Source organism: Mesoplodon mirus (genome assembly GCF_964341445.2).
Source record: "Mesoplodon mirus genome assembly, chromosome: 1".
Taxonomy (NCBI): Eukaryota; Metazoa; Chordata; class Mammalia; order Artiodactyla; family Ziphiidae; genus Mesoplodon; species Mesoplodon mirus.
In genome coordinates this window covers 21634316-21655776 of record NC_138976.1, presented here as the reverse complement: position 1 = coordinate 21655776, position 21461 = coordinate 21634316, and the positions used below count along the sequence as shown (strand labels likewise).

The 21461-nt window shown below is 41.6% G+C and overlaps 1 protein-coding gene across 1 annotated transcript in view; it reads right to left on the bottom strand.

Moving 5' to 3' along the window:
* LOC309806689 (phospholipid-transporting ATPase FetA-like) overlaps window positions 1-21461 on the bottom strand; it is a gene marked incomplete at its 5' end in the record, with an annotated part of 106659 nt that overhangs the window by 7586 nt on the left and 77612 nt on the right. The window contains 10 exons of the mRNA XM_082625612.1: window positions 1173-1356; window positions 1895-2042; window positions 2656-2761; window positions 4048-4159; window positions 6291-6455; window positions 8978-9093; window positions 9813-10001; window positions 11829-11994; window positions 18913-18956; window positions 20869-21077. Coding sequence (XP_082481738.1) covers window positions 1173-1356; window positions 1895-2042; window positions 2656-2761; window positions 4048-4159; window positions 6291-6455; window positions 8978-9093; window positions 9813-10001; window positions 11829-11994; window positions 18913-18956; window positions 20869-21077 — 1439 coding nt within the window. The remainder of the gene's footprint in view (window positions 1-1172; window positions 1357-1894; window positions 2043-2655; window positions 2762-4047; window positions 4160-6290; window positions 6456-8977; window positions 9094-9812; window positions 10002-11828; window positions 11995-18912; window positions 18957-20868; window positions 21078-21461) is intronic.

Here is a 21461-nt window from a genome sequence, read left to right as displayed (position 1 = left end):
ATGGTCTTGCACCTACTATAGCCATCTGGGCTCTTCCCTACTGCCCAGATGCTGAGGTAAAACTTTCTTGTTATCTCTCGAAGCCACTTAAATCAATTAAAGATGCAGGATGAATGTCAACATAGTTTTTAATTACCTAAGTTTATCTAAGGAGCTAAAATCCAACTGTTGGGAGGAATACGTGATATACATACTTTGTTAGTAAGAAACGAGTTCTTCAGGAAGCTTAAGGTGACTTTTTCTGGATAAAGCAAGGATTATGCTTGATGGAAGGTAAGACAAGTTTCTAAAAGTTTTAATCAGTCTGTTGTAATATAGGCCAAATTCTTTGATCTTCTGGTATATACCTATTACATTGCTTAACAGAATAACTGAAACCTTTAAGGCTCTAAAAGCCAATGAAGTTCTAGAAAGTGGGGAAAAGAGCAAGAACACTTCCTAGTATTGAAGCCGAGGCTGGAATATCTGCTGGTGTTTCCAGTATGGGGAGAGAGGTTGGACTAGAGGACCCCTAGATGTTATCCATATCTCACAGAACCACAAGTTGCTGGAGGCTAACAACATTCAGCTGAAATTAGCACCAGTTTCAGCCATTTGCTTCTGTTGGTCCGAAGCATCAGTAAGTTTGCTATTCTTCTCCAGCCAGGGGAGTCAGGGCAAGCTCTTGGGAATATTGCCTCAGAGAGGAAAAGATCCCTGCATCAGGCCGCACAGCTAATTCCCTGGTTGGGCAGCCCTGTAGTCTGTCTAACATTGCTCAGCCCTACAGCCTTCAAAAAAGGAACAGACCACGACTCCTGCCCAGGGGTCCTTTCTGTGGGCTTTGATGCCATCTCAGAAAGATGGTGTAGTAGTTGCACAGCCTGTTGTTCTGTGAATATGCACACGTGCTCTTATTGGACCCATGGGTATGTGAGTGTGTGTGTCACGTACATGAATCTGAATGTGTGTGCATGACTGTGGATGTGGGCTGATGTAATGATGTGTAAACAAGTGGGAACTGAGGTGTAGAGGAACATGAATGAAGCTGCAAAACACTGTAAATGTACAATACATATGATATGCAGGAGAGTGAGCCAGCAACCCAGTGCCACCCAGATCAGTTTTGCCCATGGAAGAAGGGAAGAGCAAGCCCGTGGCTGGGCACTACAGCCCCCCCACCCCTCACATGCCTTTGATCATGCTGACGTCATTGGCCCCATCCCCGATGGCCAGTGTCACCGCCTTCTTGTACCTCTTCACCAGCTCTACCACCTGGGCCTTCTGAAGGGGTGTCATCCGGCAGCAGACCACTCCCTTGCACATGCACGCCGTTCGCAGCAGTTCCAACTCCAGGTTCCCTTCTAAAGCGTGGGCCTGCAGCACCAGGACACACCCACATTCCAGGCTGCCCCAAAAGACTCTTGGGGCAGAACCTTCCTGGGCCCTCTCCTTCCCCTCCATACTCCCCTGTCAGGCAGAGCCACTCCCCAGGTGCTCCACTCCCAAGGGCAGCCAAGCCCCCCAGTCAGTTCTGGGCATCCTGACCCAGCCTCCAGTGGAAAACCAGTGAGGGTCTCTCACTGGGTCAAATCAGTTGACTGGGTTATAAGGCCAAGTGATTTTTTGGAGGACCTGGTTCTGCTCACTTCCCCCCTTCCCATATGTGATGGGCCACGTCAGTAGTGAAGAATTTGGATAAGAAAGGACTATGCCCTTGGCTTCTCTTTCTTCGTTATTCCTGCCTAAAGAAGGCTGGGGAAAGGTGTCTGACAGGCAAGGGCACCTGAAGGAAGGGGGAAGAGGGTAACTCATGGAATAGCAAAAGGATCTTGAAATTTCCCTGAAGTGGGTTGGACCTAGGAAAAAAGTTCCTTGGAAGAAGAGAACAGAGTTGTAGGTCTGTGTTGCCCACCAGACTGTAGCCATTGATGATCAAGCCGTAGTTGCCATTGGGCATCTCCTCGGGTATTTTGAAGGGCATTCGGGGATTTGTGGTGAGGTAACTGTTTACTGGGTCTGATTCCAGTAGAGACTCAGGTTTCATCTTTTCCCTTGCTGACCTGAAAGCCAAGAGTAATGGTTAGTGTCTGACCTGAAGCCCCAGAGCTAAGGAAGGAAAATGTGTCCCAAAGTGAAAGTGAGCAACGTGGATAGAGAGCCTCTGCAGAGCACCTCCCAGGGCCTCATACTCAACTGCCTTCTGAGACCTGCCACTGCCTTAGGTCCCAGACCATCTACATACAACACTTCTCCACCTCCACTCTTCTACTCCAACTCCTTGAGCCCTAATGCTTCTTCACAAAATTCTCTCAAATATTTTAGTTTTTTTTGTTTTTCCCTCCCCCATTTCTTCTCTGTTCCTTCTGGTAATGTAGGAGCCATACTGGGTGAAGTGATGGGTGGGAAGTCTTGGTTCCAGGGACAGGCTGTGGCAGCTCTCCCATCGTACCTGAGTTCTATTTTTTTTTTTTTTTTTGCGGTACGCAGGCCTCTCACTGCTGTGGCCTCTCCCGTTGCAGAGCACAGGCTCCGAACGCGCAGGCTCAGCGGCCATGGCTCACGGGCCCAGCCGCTCTGCGGCATGTGGGATCTTCCCGGACTGGGGCACGAACCCGTGTCCCCTGCACCGGCAGGCGGACTCCCAACCACTGCGCCACCAGGGAAGCCCCTTACCTGAGTTCTTGCCGAACAGTCTCATCATCCTTGCCTTCCATGATAAACATCCCATCCATTTCATCCTCAAATATGTTACAGGCATAGGCAATGTTCACAGCAGTCTCTGCAGGGCAAGGGGGAACACAGGTCGCATTTTGGCTGGAACAGGGTCTTTACAGTGTACAGGTACAAAGGCACTAAACAGTGGCCTGCAGAGCCCATATGTCCATATTTGCCATGGATGCAGTCAAAGTGTGTTTTTCATGAGCCAGTGGAGACTATATTCAAACATCCAGGGGAAAATGTCTACCTGGTACAGACTTGCAAGTTATTTATCAATAACTAGGATCATTCTGGCTTAGCTTTCTCTACAAAGCCTTCCCTTATTTCTTAAAGCAATTCCTGTCTGTATTCACTTCTCCCGGCAATCTGGGTATATTTCCTTGAACAGCACTGTGCCTGTTTCTATGCTACATTTTATGGGGGACTGAGATATGTTTAGGTTGTAGTCTTTCCTTTGCATCAAGAAATCTGGAATTTGGAATAAAGTCATACTAAGGAAAACAATTTTTTTAAATTAAGTCCTGAACCTTGGCTACAAGTAGTATCAAAATTCAGAAGAGAGATTGCAATTGTCTTAGAAAGTTTCTTATAGCAAGGCCTTAAAGGATGAGTAAGATTTGTTTAGGGGGGAAAAAGAATTTCAAATGGGGAAACAATCCAAACAGAGGGCATAGAATAGGAATTGGTTCGGGACATAATGAAGATATGGTCACATTACGATGGAGATAAGGATGTGTAGGTAGCAACAAATTATCAAGGTCTTGAAGTCCAGACAGTGGAGTTCGACTTTACCATGTGAAGTTGCTGTAGGTACCTGAGTAGAGGAGTAATGTCACAAAAGCAGTATTTTAGGAAGGTTAAACTGATGGTTGTATGTAGGCTATATTGAAATTAATAAGGTCAAGAGACAGATCAGTTCAGAAGTTTTTGCAGAAGTACAGCCAACAGGGGACAAAGGCTAAACTAGGGTGGTGGCATAGTTAAGAGGATTTTCAGAAGAATTAGTGGAACATGGTAAGAGAGTAAATCTTTGGGACAACAGAGAGGGTATAGTCAAAGACAACCCTAGAAGTTTTTAGCTTGTGAGTTCCTGGATGACAGAGGCCATGTCTGACTGATTCATCTCTGTGTTCTCCATGCCTAATACAGTATCTGGCATAAAGTACTATATATGCTTAGCAAATTATATGCAAGACTGGGAGTGAAGGTGTCCTCTAAGGACTTGACCTGGGTTATAAGGTATTTGTCAAATAAATGGCTAAGAAAAAAAGGAAATGAAAAAGAAAAACAAGAAATGGCTAAGGTGGACAGGGAAGAGGATTGGTCAGGCAAGGAGCTTCCCTTTACCTTGCTTATCTCCAGTTAAAACCCAGATTTTAATTTTGGCTTTGTTCAGGGTGATGATCGTCTCAGGTACTCCATCCTGCAGCTTGTCGTCTATGGCTGTGGCCCCTAACAGCTTTGAACAGAAATATCAGTGAGTGAGGCAAAGGAAGAGGCTCATTGCATTTAGTGGTACCCAACTCGACTGGCACCTTAGCATCCTCTTTAGTAAGCTGGCTCTGTCCTGGCACGAGGACCCCAATGGTATAAAACTCACTACACTCTGCCCCTCAACAGACAGCTTTTCAACCACACACTGAAATCAAATTTAGAAACACAGAATATAAGGAACCAAAGAGGGAAAAGACTTGCCCAAGTCGTACGTGAAGCTTTGTGCCACTTCTAAATCCTGTTTCTCAACATACTCTCACTTCTCCCTTGCTTCATAGCACGTTTCCTGGCTTTGGTCTCCAAGAGCAGTGGGTCCCAGACAATGGATCCCCAAATCCAACTCCAGTTTTTCTTTCAACTCTAAAAGGGCTTGGGTGAACTCCATTTGTTTGTACCTACTGAGGGCCTCTAAGGTTTTCAAGTCCTTTCCCACACTCCATTGAAAGTATGTTGGTCCAACACCATGCCGTCTCTCAGTGATACCCTAATAGTACCGACTGACCACAGGGATGGGCAGCATTGGGTCTGAGGAACTGACAGCCGGACAAACTACTGACTGATTTCTGCTAGGCCTCTAAAAGGACAGACTAGAAATACTAACCACAGAACTGACTATGGAAGGAGATTTGTGACCTTTGGGATCTCTAAATTTTCCCATTTGGTATCAGCAATTTCTCTCTTTATAGAAGAGCCTGTATCAATCTGGTCAAATATTTTGGGGTCATCCTTAACTTCTTTTATCATATTCTATAATCTAAACCATCAGCAAATTCTGTTTGTGCTACTTTTAAAAGTGTACAGAATTTGACCATTTCTCACCACTTCCACTACTTCTATCTGGTCCAAGCCATTATCATTTCTCACCTGTACTATTACAACTCCTTTCTTTCTTTCTTTCTTTTTTTATTGGGGTATAGTTTTTTTACAGTGTTGTGCTAGTTTCTACTGTACAGCGAAGTGGAGTTCCCTGTGCTATACAGCAGATTCCCATTAGTTATCGATTTTATTCATATTAGTGTAAATAGGTCAATCCCAATCTCCCAGTTCATTCCACCCCCCCTTCCCCCGCCTTGGTGTCCATACGTTTGTTCTCTACGTCTGTGTCTATTTCTGCCTTGCAAACCGGAAAAGCAACTACTTTCTAATTGGTCTCCCTGGGTCTGCATTTGCTCCCCTACAGTATAATCTCAACATGGCAGCCAGACTGATCACTTTAAAAGCTATCACATCACTTCTCTGGTTGAACTCCTCAACTGTTTTCCATGTCTCACTATAAGTCTTTATACAGGCTTGTCAAGACCCCTTACTGCTTTTCTTTTATGTCCTTTTATTGTCTCCTCCTCACTTACACTGTACCAGCCACATGAGCTGCCTTACTGTTCTACTAACAAATTAGGTCTGCTCCTGTTTCAGGGTCCTTGTTCTTGCTGTTCCTTCTTTCTGGAAAACTGATTCCCCAGAGATCTGCTTGGTTTGCCACCTTCTTCAGGTCTCTGCTCAGATGTCTCCTTCATAGTGAAGACTAAGCACCCTATTTAAAATAGCAATTATACTCTACCCTCTACAACACACACACATATGCTGATACTCCCTACTTTTCTTCCTGGCTTTATTTTCTTCCATAGACTATCATCACCTAACATACTGTATATATATTACTTTTTTGTCTGTTTTGCCTACTACTACATGCTCAGGGCTTAAAACAGCACCTGGCACATAGGAGGCACTTAATAAATATGTTGAATGAATGAGTGAACATTATTATCTTGATTATTACATCAGTTAGTTCTGGATCATCTAATTTGCACATTATTCAGACCCTGATTTCTTCCAGATTTCTTAGCTTCTGTGGACAGCTTTGGGATAAGAAACACTACCAGAAAGATGAAATTTACAACAAGTACATTCTTTCCTTATTTATGGATTTCAAAGATCCAAGATATCCTGAATCAGCTTGGATTCCAGTATCTAGTATCCAGAGAGAGCCTGAACCTATGATTTGCTGGAAGCCATTCTCAGAGCCCTTGCTCAGTCTCCCGACTGCTCCCCCACCCCCAATCCTGCCTCCAATCTGTCCCTGGCTTCCTCACACTAACCATCAGGTCTTTTTCGATCTCTTCACAGACCATTGATATTTTATCTTCCCGATTCTCCAAAGACAGATAGGCTTCACTGTGCTTCCTGCTCCAGTCCTGGAAGAATGCATCGTCCAATTCTCGGTAGGCCACCATGAGGGTGCGAAGGCCGTCACTGGCAAAATCCTGGAAGACATGTGTGTGCACTTGGGCTGGGTTAGGGCTGAGTTAAGGAATGACAGACTAACCCCACAGGCTCCATCTGCCTGCAAGATAGGGTTTGTTGGTTAGTATTACAGGGCTAGTACCTAGCCTAACCAGAAAGCACCTGTTGAGTTTTCTTAGTCAACCGTCCTAAGGATGGCGCCAGCATGGCTGGGGATAAAGGCTGAGAGTACTTCTGAGAGACAGAAGATTCTAACTTCCACTTGTGGTCAGGTAATTTGCTGTGTGACCCTCATAAAGAATGATGCCTTCTAGATTTATTTCTTGTAAAATTGGGATAATAATTCACCCTCTAAAGAGAAGACAATGATGTCTATAATATGAGAAAGAAGACAGTAATAAAGTAAAAAGGAATTCTTATAACAAATAATCAAGGGTGTTACTGTTTTTTTACAGGCTTACATTTATTTATTTTCATCTCTCCCTGCCTTCCTTCATCAAGTATTCAATGGGCATCTCAAATAGCAAATTTGTGTATTTGTCTACAGCTGGTTGGCTCAGTTAATTAGTCATAGCCAGCAGTGTTAATGAGGCCACTGCTGAAATGCTCTCTGGGTGAGTTGGCATCTTTTGCTCTTTGGCCACCAATATATCCTAACCACGCATAGCTAACTATCTTACGGAAGTATACTCTTGGTTATAAGGAAAGCTAGGTGAGAGTGTGGGTAGTTTAGGGCACAATTCATATTTAACTGAAGGAGGGTTAGAAGCAGATTTTGTGTGTTGAGAATTGCACATGAATAACAATTCTACATAATCACTGTTTTTTTTTTTTTGCTCCTGCACCATGCGTGGCACATGGGACCTTAGCTCCCCGGCCAGGGATCAAACATGTGCCCTCTGCAGTGAAGGTGAAATCTTAACCACTGGACTGCCAGGGATGTCCCCATAATAACTTAATAGTGAGCTTCAAAATAATTCACTTTGGCATTATAAGAGCAAAGAGAAACAGAATTTATCATCTTGATATTTTGTTCTTAGTTCTCTGTGTAACTCCTGAGTACTTCATGTTAGCTGTCAGGTAAAATTAATATAAGGCAGTATCTACAGAGAATGCTATCTCTTAAACCTCTGTACTGTTGGCAGGTGAAGCCATAAAAAAGAAGGCTGAGAGAAGATCTCAAGAGACTTCTTAAGAAGGAAATATCTCCATACTGTTTCCCATAGTGGTTGTACCAGTTTATATTCCCACCAACAGTGTATGAGGGTTCCCTTTTCTCCACATCCTCTCCAACCTTTGTTATTTGTCTTTTTGATAATTAAAAATAGAATCACCGTATGATCCAGATCCAGCTATTCCACTTCTGGGTATTTATCCAAAGAATATGAAATCACTAATTCAAAAAGATACATGCACCCCTGTGTTCACTGCAGCATTATTTACAACAGCCAAGATATGGAAACAACTTAAATGTCCACTGATGAATGGAATACTACACAGCCACCAAAAGTAGAAATCTTGCCATTTGTGACGAGATGGATGGACCTTGAGGGTATTACGCTATGTGAAATAAATCAGATAAAGAAAGACCAAACACCAAATGATTTCACTTATATGTGGAATCTAACAAACAAATGAACAAACAAAACACAAACTCATAGATACAGAGAACAGATTGGTGGTTACTAGAGGTGAAAGGGGTTGGGAGGGTGGGTGAAATAGGTGAAGGGGGTCAATTGTATGGTGATGGGTGATAACTAGACAAAGTGGTGATCACTTTGAAGTGTATACAAAAATCAAATTATAATGGTGTACCCCCGAAACTTATATAATGTCATCTACCAATTTTACCTCAATAAATAAATAAATAAATAAATAAATATATTCAGCAATTTAAAATATACATCAGCCATTTTATAAATTTATTTATTTTATTTTTGGCTGTGTTGGGTCTTTGTTTCTGTGCGAGGGCTTTCTCTAATTGCAGCGAGTTGGGGCCACTCTTCATCACGGTGCGCGGGCCTCTCACTATCGCGGCCTCTCTTGCTGCGGAGCACAGCCTCCAGACGTGCAGGCTCAGTAGTTGTGGCTCACGGGCCCAGTTGCTCCGCGGCATGTGGGATCCTCCCAGACCAGGGCTCGAACCCGTGTCCCCTGCATTAGCAGGCAGATTCTCAACCACTGCGCCACCAGGGAAGTCCAACAGGCCCTATTCTGAAGCAAATTCTAGATGTGACCACAGGACCTCCCGAGCCAGGAATCATAGAATGAACTGTTCTGACTGTGGTAAGTGCTCCCACAACACAATCCTCATCATGCCCCTGGGATCCTGGGCCACCCAACTCCTTCACACAGGAGGTGGCAATGTGGTCAGTGAGAATCCCACAGAATGAGGTAGTTTTTAGTCTTCTATCAATTAAAGAGACACAGACACCAATCTACCCCATACTGAAACACACTGACACGGGGACATATATATGGACACACATCCAGATACACAGAGCCATCCACAGCTTCCCTCCCCTGCAACCTAAACACTTACATCTAAATGTTCCATGGTCACATCTCTGAGGGATCTACAGGATGGATGAAGTAGCTGACAGAGGATCGTGTCTGCACCCTTGCAGAATAACATTATGCGATCTTCAGGTGTCCTCACTAAGGATAAGCAAATTAAGCAAAGTAACTATATAGGTCCATTGTTACAAGAACTTGTCTGGGCCACTGAGAGATGGCAGGAGGCTGTTCCCATGACATTTGTTTCTGACACCTTTGGGGGCTAAGCACTCAATGAGTAGTCACACAGGATGAGTGATGTGGTGAGGGCTGGTGAGAATGAGAGAGGACCTTTTGGAACCAGTTTTTCCATGGGTTCAGTACCACCTATGGAAGACTCTGATACAGAATCACATTTAGGTTCTCAAGTCCAAGTTCCAGACCAAGGCCCACACCTAATAAGGACCAAGGAAGAAAAATGACTTTCTTCCTCTTCAGCCTGAGGCCCAAACTAACTGAGAGCAAGATAGTATTAATTTCCTCTATATTGTCTGCCCCCATTTCTTATTCCAAGTTCAGGCTTTATGGGTTTATTCTCTGTTCTTATCTTGGCTTTGAGGGTTCTGACAAGACACTACCCAGGACCACTAAATAAGGGCCCTAGCACATGGCAGTAAGCTCACATATGTGTATATGAGAAAATATAAAGGATTATGAGAGAGAAAGTGGGAATGGCTATGCATCTGTATTTGAGGCAGAGTGCCTGTGCAATGGCATGTGGGCAGGAGAAAACATTTGTGTGTAGATAGAGGAGAAAGTCAACGTGTGAATGTATATGAAAGACAAATAAGGGGAGAGAGCCGACTAGGTGGGGCACCCACCAATAACAGACATCCTCTTGCGCACATTGTTGAAGTCCAAAATGGCCAGTAGTTGGTAGATTCTGGTTTCCCCCATTTCGACTACCGTGATTGTCTCAGACGTGCGGGAACGGAACACAAAGCCAAAGTTCCTGGCAGCAGTGACCAGGGCACCTTCATCTGGGGACTGAGCCTGGTAAGTCAGCTCACCTGGCAGGAGAGAAGAGAGCAGCCAGAGCCCATAGAGATGTGCAGATGAAGTCCACCCAGAAGTGAGATTGTCTTCCAAGTGGCTTACATAAAGATGGAGCCCAGGAGGGGACATCTTTCTTCAAAATTTCCACACAAGCCTGGCCCTAAAAGGCCAGATTGCATAGAACAGGTCAGTTTTTTCATTCTTTCCAATATTCTCAACTCATTTCACAGACCTGAGTTAGTATTACAGAAGTACATGGAACATGTGTACAAACAAACGAAACATAGGCAGTTGGCTTTCCAAATTTAGCGGGTAAAGATGGCTCAGGAGATTGTTAAAAATGAAGGTTCCTGGGCCCTACCCAAACTTACTGAATCCAGAATCACAAAATCTGGGAGGATGGCCCAGGAAATTGAATTTTAACAAATCTCCTGAGTGAGTCTCATGCATATGGTCCTACATAAAGTGCTCCTGCATAAGACTGGCCGCACTTTGATGAACACTGCTATAAGGTAATAAGATTGATAGTTTAGTAAACAATTAAAAAAATATATATATATATAAATGAGTATTGTCACCTTTGAAACTCTCACCCTGGGAAGGTAAATGACTTACTCTGTTGAATCAATCTTTCAATCTGATATTACTCAAGACATTTCTGGAACTCCTCTTTTAGAATAATCCCCATAACCTGAGATATATTTTAGATTATTTATCTTTTGAAGGTTAATTTGATTTTTAAAAACAGTTATACATCATCAGAATCTTATACTTGTGAATAAGGTAGGTGGGGGAGTATAATTTTAAGTCAGACATAAGATGTGTCTATGGGATAATAAGATTACTTTCTTGTGTGTTTCCTACCTTGTCACTCAAGGCAGTAAACACAGACAAGTGCAAATATGCTTCAAGTAATACCAACTTGTTGGAATGTCAGACCCAGAGAGGCTTGTGGAAGGGTGGGAGCTCATGGGGCCAGAAGACATGAGATTTGGGTTCTTATCCCATTTATACCTTTCTTAGCTATAGGATTTTAGTCGTCACAATGTCTTTTTTTAAAAATTGGGGTATAGTTGCTTTACAATGTTGTGTTAGTTTCTGCTGCACAGCACTTAATTTCTTTTAGCTTCAGTTTCCTTTGCTATAAAACTAGGATCATTTTTCTTGTTCTGCAGAGGGCTGTTGTGAAGATTGTGGAAGGTAATATAAATGAAAGCAACTTGTAAAATTATAAAGTGATGTACAAATATAAGGTGTTACTCATGGTGGTATTATATTAAGACTACATTGACTTTAAAGGATGTGATTTACTTGGCTGCCTAAATTCTTGTTTGTTAAGGAAAAAAGTCTTAATTTAAAATCAGTAATTTCTCAAAAAGATTTTGATAAATTCATGGATGACATAGTCATATTTGGTTACTAAAGAAATTAGGGTATATGGGGATACCTTTAAATTGTGAAGCAACAAGAGGATGACTCAACTCATCCTTCAGGAAGTCTTATCAGAGGTAGTGGGGTTGATCTTGGCAATAAATCAGATAAACTCTGTGACAGAATATTACAGAGTCTCAAGATCTGAAGCTCGCTAGATAGCACCAAGTTTGACCCCTATCCAATGAATGAATCTTCTTTAAGACCAAGACGTTGTTTTCTACTTGAATATATTCAGTGACTAGGAGCCCACTACTTATCTTGATTATCCATTCCATTGCTGGACAACTCTTCCTATTAGAAAGTTCTTTAGATTAAGCCATTACAAATGATATCAAACCATCCCCCCTCCAATCAGCCTAGACTCTATGACATATCCTCAGTCCATGAGGCCTCAAGCCCCTTCTCACCTTCTACTTTCTCTTCTGGTATCACGGTATGACACAATGAGAGTGATAGGAAAAACAAGTGTACCCAGCGATCTCCCCTTTTCACTGCTTCCACCAAAGTCTTGTCATAAAATGAAAACTTAGGATCAGCCAGTCTGTTGTAGGAGAAGTCAACCTTTTCTGTTTTCTGGAACACATAAGCCAGAACAAACAGCAGCTTGACACTTTATAGAAGGTCGACCTGGGGGCAATTTCTGGAATGTGATGAGAACTCTTAGGAGGATGGGAAAAGAAAAGCAAGATAAGTGAAAGAGACCCTGTGCTAGTTTCTAAGCCTCTGTAGCCCTGACCTGGTCCATCCATTCACTTGGAGAAGATCCATCACACAGGAGATAAGCTAGCACTGCTTGGCAGACCCTTCTTGCCCTCTTCCTACTCCAGCTATCCTGAACGATTAGTGGCCATCTTCAGGCTCTATTCTTCCAAGTCCCAAATCCATGATAAATCAAACCTGAGGACATGAGAGAGTAACTGTTCCCTATTAGTAAATGGTTTCTGGAAAAAGTCTTGTCTCTGGCTGTCCTCTGCCTGATTTTGGGAACTGGGAAGGGAGCTAGGTACAATGACATCACTGTGTTGCACTATTCCTATTTTACCCCACAAGGGGGCTAGAGAGGAATATTGCAAGACAGAGGCAAGGCTGTATAACAAGGAAGCTTCAGTACAGACTTCTTGTTCACAGACTTAATTTTATACCATTTTGCATACCTGATTTATCATACCTGATTCCTTCCTGCCTCTAGTCCTCAAGGTTATTGACCCTGCCTCAATCTGTGGACCTAATATTAATATTCACTACCATTTTCCTGGCTAGGAGCTTGGCTCCTTTAGATGTTGACTAACGTTCTTCATGTCAGGTAGGCTGCTGGTAGGCACCTGGGGTAAACATTCTTTTCTGGCTCAATTTGGTCCTAAGACTCTCTTATGCCCACCCTGGAGTGTGGTGTTATGAACAGATTTCTCCAGCCCATATCAGAACTCTCAAGGATATTTCACCAGTTCATTGTAGTTGTGGTGCTACCTGGGCTGGGCCCCAATGTGTCAAGTACAGACACAATTGCGCTGCTTGGTGCTATTTTGGGGAAACGGAAGTTTGTAGTGGGCTATACTGGCTCTTTTCTATAACCCATCTAGAGGGAGTTTTGTCATGATAGTGAGGAAGTATGGTCAGGTCCAGAGCCAAGTCCTAGACCTGGCCAACCACAGACTTGTGAGCTCTGGGAAATTTGTGGGTTTAGTAATTTAAGATAAATCATTATATAGCATCCTCTGAGACTTTTCTATAACTGGGCTCTTGTACTGGTACATTCTTTGAAACTTAGAAGCTGGTGAGTAATGTGAGAGAAGTTGGAGAGGTAGATATGAAGCAGATCCTGCATTACCATCTTGTATGCAATAGGGAATCATAACAATTTTCTGCTGAAATTCATATGATCATATAGTCCTGTGGTAGCAGCATGGAGAATATATTAGAAGTAGCAAGACGAAAAGCAAGGACACGAGTTAGAAAGCCATTCAGTAATTCACAAGAGAAATGATAAAGTAGTGACAATAAATATTAAATTAAGGGTATGATTTGAAAATATAGAATTGTATGACATGGATATGACAAGTGAAAGAGAGAAACAGTTAAGAATAATTTTATGTATTCTAATTGGGATAGATGGTAAGACCATTCACTGAGATAGGATACCCAGCAGGTAGAGATTTTTGACAGACTGACCTGGCGATACCTGAAGGATATAAAGGTAATAATGAAAGCAGGCATATATAGTTTTGAAGCTCAGGTAAGAGATCTGAGCTAGTTTCTAATCTCCCCTTCCAGACAAGTAATGTTTGAGAACACTGGACCTGGCTGGGTACAGGACTGAGGCAGGGCTAGCTTGGAGCTGCAGTACAGCATGATCTGAGGGGCAGTATTCATGAATTACTCTGCAGTTGAAAGTTAAACACCCAGTTGAATAAGACTGAGTGGCAAATCCCGGTACTAGACAAAAGGATGGAAACTGGGGGTATCAGATGAGAAGTAACGGGTTCAGAATGGAGGGTAGAGGAGGCAACTGAGGAAACTCTTTGAGATCCTGTGACATAGCTATAGATAGTTTTTATAGGATATCTTTAGCTTTGGTCATGGATGGGGAGGGAGCTAAAAAGGTTCTTGGATATATGGATTTGGAGGTCATTAGTAAGCAGGCAGTAGTTAAAGTCAGTAAAAGCACGAGACTATAAAGATGGAAAAGAGGTACAATAATAGAGCTCTGGGGGAACATCAGTACCTATGGCCAAGAAGATGAGAAAAAACAATCATACAGGAAGAAAAAACAAGAAGAGATTTACTTAACAGAAGCCAAGGGACAAGAGAGCTTTAATAAAAAGTGGAGTTTTGAGTGTTAAAATCTGCAGAGAAATTGGGTAAGGACTTAACAACAAGGTAGTCATTAGTGACCATGGCTAGTTTCAGTGGACATGATAGGACAGAGTCTAATTATATAGGGTAGAATGAGGAATGAATGAAAGGTGAGGAGTTATAAAGACTGCTGTCATTGTCTATTTCCTTATACACTTTTCCTCTAGTCTGCCAACTCTGAAGGTAGGGAACAAATTTCCTTTGTTTTCCTTGCACCTTTAACATTTATTCAGAGTCTGACATATGGTTGATAATCAACATTTTGGACTGACTGATGGAGTCAGAGGGTAATGCAGGATGAAGGAAAAGTTCTAACTGCTTTAAAAAATGAATAAAATAAGATATAAACATTTATTAGTAGTGGTTACCTCTGGTTAATGGGCTAAGGGTTACTTTAACACATTTATTTTATTTTAACTTAATACTATACTTTTTAGAGCAGTCTTACGTTCATAAAAAAAAAATTGAGCAGAAAGTACAGAGAGTTCCTATATATTTCCTTTCTTCCTTCCACTCCACATTTCCCCCTATTTTCACCTTACATTAGTATGGTACAGCTGTTGCAATTGATGAACCAATATTGATACATTATTATTAACTGAAGTCCATAGTTTACACTAGGGTTCACTCTGCTTTGTACAATTCTGTGGTTTTTGACAAATGCATAATGTAATGAATCCACCATAACAGTATCACACAGAATCGATTCACTGCCCTAAAAATCTCCTGTGCTTCATCCTTCTCTCCACCCCTCCCCAAACCCCTGGCAATCACTACCTTTTCCAGAATGTCATACAGTTAGAATCATACAGTACACAGCCTTTTCATATTGGCTTCTTTCACTTAGCAATATGCATTTAAAGTTCTTCCCTTTTCTGTGTATATGTGCGTGCGTGGCTTGATAGCTCATTTCTTTTTATTGCTGAATAATATTCCATTGTATGTATGTAGTAAGTGTTTTTTTTTTTTTTTTAAAGAAGGGATAGATTTGAGCTGAGGGGAAAGAATCATATAATGGGATAAGTTTCAGATATTAAGAAACAGAGAATACAGGATTGACTGAGGTTCCTGAAGAAGCAGAAAGGCATGGGATCAGAATATATGAAGAGATTAGTATTGAAAGAAAAAGTTATACCTTTTTTTGAGACTGAAGGAAAGGAGGTAAAGGTGGGTTCTGATATTTGTACAGAAAAGGGTACTTAGCTGATAGTTTGGATTTTTCTCAGCAAAGTAGAAAACAATATCATCTACTGCACACTGGGGAGAAGGGAGTGGGATGTGGTAGAAGGCCCAAGAGTGGTGAATTTTGGAATAGCTAATATGGAAAATTAAGAATTAAGCTCATCATAAATAGATTAAAAAATTATCCAAGTGGCACTGGAAGCCCAGAAGAGTTTGGAGTCTCTGAATTTGTAATGGCTTGTGATCCCCAAAAAGTGCTTGGCACTCTGAGATTAGAAACAGAGAATGGTAGATGGCTTGGTTAATTCAAGGTTGAGATTTGTTGGGCGATCAGAGAGGGAAAAAAAAGGGAGAACTAGTAAGGTATTGAAGATGCTTATGATCTTGGGTACAGAAGGGGGGCAAGATAGGACAGGAAGTAAAGTCACAACGGATTGATAGAGAAAAAGGAGAACAGAGAGTTTGTAAATCTTCCTTTGATAAGAAAGCAGGTATACTAGGAATCAAGTATCAAGAGAACTGGAAAAATAAGGTTTGTGATCAGAGATCAGGACAAAGGAGTTTACAATTGCAGAGTAGTACACTGCTGGATGGTGACATGATAACATAGAAATGGATGATATAGATTTTTTTGAGTCCCAAAAGTCATTTGAAAGATATATTCTTTTTTTTTTTTTTTTTTGCGGTACGCGGGCCTCTCACTGCTGTGGCCTCTCCCGTTGCAGAGCACAGGCTCCGGACGTGCAGGCTCAGTGGCCATGGCTCACGGGCCCAGCCGCCCCGTGGCATGTGGGATCTTCCCGGACCGGGGCACGAACCCGTGTCCCCTGCATCGGCAGGCGGACTCTCAACCACTGCGCCACCAGGGAAGCCCGAAAGATATATTCTTTTAGACATCTGAAAGCATCTATGTTGCTAGATCATCCGTAAATAAGCCAATACCACCCAAGATGATAGCAGGGATTGGGTAGAGAGGGAAAATATGAGCTAAGGTTTCAAGGTCCTCATGAATGAAGTGGAGAAGCCAGAAGATTTGTAAATGTCAACGACAAGAAGAAAGAGGAATATAGCTAGAAGTCATAAGCATCACAGGAAGAAAGATTATATGAGGGAGAAAAAGTAATAGTTTAAAAGTGGCACAGGACGGGCTTCCCTGGTGGCACAGTGGTTAAGAATCTGCCTGCCAATGCAGGGGACACGGGTTCAAGCCCTGGTCTGGGAAGATCCCACATGCCACGGAGCAACTAAGCCTATGCACCACAACTACTGACCCTGCGCTCTAGAGCCCATGAGCCACAACTACTGAACCCATGTGCCACAACTACTGAAGCCTGTGCTCCTAGAACCCGTGCTCCGCAACAAGAGAAGCTACCGCAATGAGAAGCCCGTGCACTGCAACAAAGAGTGGCCCCCGCTTGCTGCAACTAGAGAAAGCCCGTGCACAGCAATGAAGACCCAAGGCAGCCAAAAAAAAAAAAAAAAAGAAAAGTGGCACAGGATAATGAGAACAATACCTTTGGGCTTTTGGTATGCGGAGTACGAGAGATGGAAGAAAAGGGATATCCTCCGGGAAAGTCATCTTTCAATCAAGGTAGACATAAGAAAGCATTTTTTTTTTTTTTTTTTGCAGTACGCGGGCCTCTCACTGTTGTGGCCTCTCCCGTTGCAGAGCACAGGCTCCAGACGTGCAGGCTCAGCGGCCATGGCTCACGGGCCTAGTCGCTCCACGGCATATGGGATCTTCCCGGACCAGGGCACGAACCCGTGTCCCCTGCATCGGCAGGCGGACTCTCAACCACTGCGCCACCAGGGAAGCCCAGAAGAAAGCATTTTTATGAAAAGATATGGCTGTGGGTGTTTGCTTACAAGAGAACAAAGATTCCAGGGATCCAGAGGAAAATGTGTTATGGTCGATCAGTAGCAAAAGGAGGAGGAAGAGAAAGGTAACTCCAGGGTAACAATTTACTCCCTAGAAGCTATAACTTTGTTTATATTGCCAAGTCATTAGCAGAGTCCCTGGAAGAGGATTTAAGGCAAATACTGATTTTATTTCCCATTTCCAATGTCTCTGGATGGATAAGGGTGAGGCAGTAGTTGGGAGCTGGAGTTACCTGTTTAGTATGTAAGTCAAGTGGCTAAAGGTTTGGAATTGGTTCTAGTAGGAAAGGGATAGGGTGAGTAGTATCCTGAATGTAATAGAAGAAACCCTATGAAGGGATGCTTAAAATCAAACCCATAAACCAAAGTTGAGATCCAATACTGGAAAAAACAGTAAAATTGAATCAGCCAGAGACAGGAAGAATGAAAAGAAAAATATTCCTACAATTGTGTGGGTTAGGACTGTTGAGTATGTCATAAATCCTGAAGCTATAAAGGAAAAAGACTGATAGAATTGATTACATAAATTAAAAACTTCTAAACAAAAAACTTTAAACAAAAGCCAAAAGACAAAAGTGGAAAAAAATAAGTGTAACATATGTGCCAGACGAAGGAAAAGTTGGTATTTTTACTATATAAGGAGCCCCTTGAAATAAGAAAAAAAGGACAAAGAATATGAACAGGCAATTCACAAAAAAAGTATAAATGGGCAATAAAGTGATTGGGAAGAGGAAGGAAAATAAGCACATAAAATGATTCAATCTGATTAGTAATCAAAGAAAGGTAAATTAAATGAGATATGATTTTCACAATTAAATTTCTAAAGATTGAAATATTAATACCCAGTACTGACAAGGATACAGTATGGGAAAAGAGTAATTCTCATATATTTTTGGTGGGATTATAAATTGATGCAGTCTATCCAGAGAGCAGTATGGCACTATTAAGTGCATTAAAAATCTAGCCACCCTTTGACCAACTAATTTTACTTCCAGGACTTTATTCTAAGGAAATAATTTTCAGAAGAGGAGACAAAAATGTATGTACCTGGATGCTTATCATAATGCTATTTATAATAGCAAAAGACAACAGAATAAAAATAGGGGATTGGCTAAATCAATTAAGATACATCAATGGCTATGACAGCCATTCAAAATGATGATGTAGACCTAAATATACTGACATGGAAGGCGGGCCACAATATAGTGTCAAGTGAATAAAAGGAGGCTGAAAATAGCATGCATGCTACTATTCATTTGCTCTCCTAGATCATTTTTATGAGCTCAAGGATTCATCCCTTTGCTGGTTTCTTCAGACATTCCTTACTTTTAAAAAATTTATATATTATTTATATATAATCACCTTCTTATAATAAGCTATTTTCATTTTAAAACACAAACCCAAATACCCTCAAATAAACAGAGTTCATTTATATAATACGTTCTGATATTACGGGGCCAATAACAGCTGTAATATTTCAGGGACTAAGGAAATCCCAATCTGTGTTAAAGATGCTGCTGTGCGGCGCCACCTCACTCAGGTCCCACATGCATTTCCCAGGGCGCTGTAATCACTCACCTCCAAGACTTCTACCCTCTGTCCATTCTTGTCATAGACAACACCTGTTGGTAAGTAAATAGAATACACATTTGGCAAGGGTTTTAAAGAAGGGTTTACATTCTTTTATTGTGGTAAAATATGTATAACATAAAAATTTACATTTTAACCATTTTTAGTGAACAATTCAGTGGCATCAATATCATTCACAATGTTGTACAACCATCACCATTATATATTTCCTAAACTTTTGCAGCATGCTAAACAAAAACTCCTTACTCTTCCCTATTCCCAGCCCCTGGTAACCTCTAATCTGCTTTGTGTCTCTATGAATTTGCCTATTCTAGATATTTCATATAAGTAGAATGATACAATATTTCCTATTGTGTCTGGTGTATTTCACTTAGCATAATGTTTTCAAGAATCACCCATGTTGTAGCATGTGTCAGAACTTCATTATTTTTTATGTCTGAGTATTCCATTACACGGATATATATCACAGTTAGTTTACCCATTCATCTGTTGATGGACATATGGGTTGTTTCTACTTTTGGGCTCTGGTGAATAATGCTGCAGTGAACACTGGCATACATCTATCTGTTTGAATCTCTGTTTTCTTTTTCTTTTCTTTTCTTTTCTTTTTTTTGGGTATATACCTTGGAATGGAATTACTGGGTCATATGGTAATTTAAAGGAGGATTTTTAAAGGCTTATTTCTTCTGATTCTATCATCCTAGACTTGCAGTTAAGCTCCTCGAATCCCCTCAGGCCACCTAGCTCTCAGTGCCCTATGAGCTCCTTTCCTCAAGCCAATGGTAAGAATAATGCTGCTTGGGGTGCAATTCTTCTCCTTAAGTGTGAGTGAGTTGAGGCTGGAGGCTAGTCATTTATGAGAGACTTCGTGCCTCCGGAAGCCTTTCAACCAGAAAAGTTACCTAGAGGATATGCGAAAGTAGTGCTGGAGTGTTTAGGATTCTTGGCCAGTAGACAGCATAGACAGAATGGGGGTGGAAGACAGTCTGATGCCAAGCGTAGAAACACCCATGACCCTTTTCAACCTTATCCTTACCCTTACCCAGTATATGGTCAGGTCATACAATGAGTAAGAAAATTAAGATCCTCACCCAAATCAACCATCCAAAAATAAGCTTTCAGAGTTTATACGTGTGAAAACTTGTTTGGCAGGGGTACTCGAAAATATTACAGTGCTCTAGCTTTCTTTAAATTTTTAACTTTAATTTTTTTATTTTTAAAATTTAACTTAAACATTTTTTAATTGAGGTGAAATTCATATAACATACAAGTAACCATTTAAAAGTGTACAATTCAGGGGCATTTAGTGCATTCACAATGTTTTGCAACTATCACATCTTCCTAGGTTCAAAGCTTTTTCATAATCCCAGAGAAACACCCCATGTGGTCTATCTTTTTAGATGTGATTGCCTTCCTTAGCTAGTTAGTGCAGTGGGCATGAATGTTCAGACATATAAGGACTTAACACTATCACAAAAACAAGCTTATGCCTAAGTCAGGAAATAAATGAATAACTGGGCATGGGAGACACATCAAACTCTGAATACCCTTTGATGGCTTCTTTCTAGAGTGGTTTATTGGTCTGAGGGGGAATCAGGAGAACAGCAGCTTCAGAAATATGCTGGTTGCACCATCTGATTTAATGTGAGAGTAACTAACATTCCCCAGACATTGGGAATTCCTTGAGGACGGAGATTAATTCTTATACATCTTCATATTTTCAACATCCAACACAATGGATTGCATCTAAAAGGTGCTAAATAAATGCTTTTGGTTAGAACTGAATGGGCTAGGTGAGCTTTGCTTAGTGAACAGAGCAGGTTGTGAGAATAAGAAGTAAATGTGAATTTAGAGGCCTATAGATTTAGAGATAGATCATTCTTGAGAACAATCTGCAAAGTAATATTTCCCCAAGACTCAGGGAAAGCAGAAAAATATACATACCATAGAATTTCCCATTAATAGAACACTTGTTGAAAATCATGATGTTCTGAGTCAGGGTCCCTGTTTTGTCGGAGAACACGTATTTGACCTGGCCGAGCTCCTCATTAAGGGTGGTGGTACAAGCCCGTGCTGGTGTGTTCTTTAGTTCATAAAACATCCTCCGATCCCAGTTGATATAGAAACTGTTGCCCAATCTTATTATCTCAACACTAAGGAGAAAGCAAGAAAAGAAGGGTCCTGGGTCAAAAGCAGGGCAAGCAAATTCATCATCCTGGTTTCCTTCCTACCAGTCTGGTGGTAGAAATGAAAATCAGAATATCTTCCTTGGGAACCTACAATCTTGAAGGACCCTTCGTACTAGCCAACCCATTGTAATTCTGACTTTGACCATTATCACTCAAGGCTTTACTTGATTACCAGACATACTGATTAACTTTGCTGAGGCATACTCCCTTTACAGCCTTTCTTCCAAACTTTTTGAAATTCTGCAATAATGCAAGGCCTGCCAGAGTTAAGAGCTAATTTATAAAACGCAGCCTAGGCTTAATCAGAGAGTTATTGCTGCTGTCATGTAAACTCATTGGTGGGGAAGA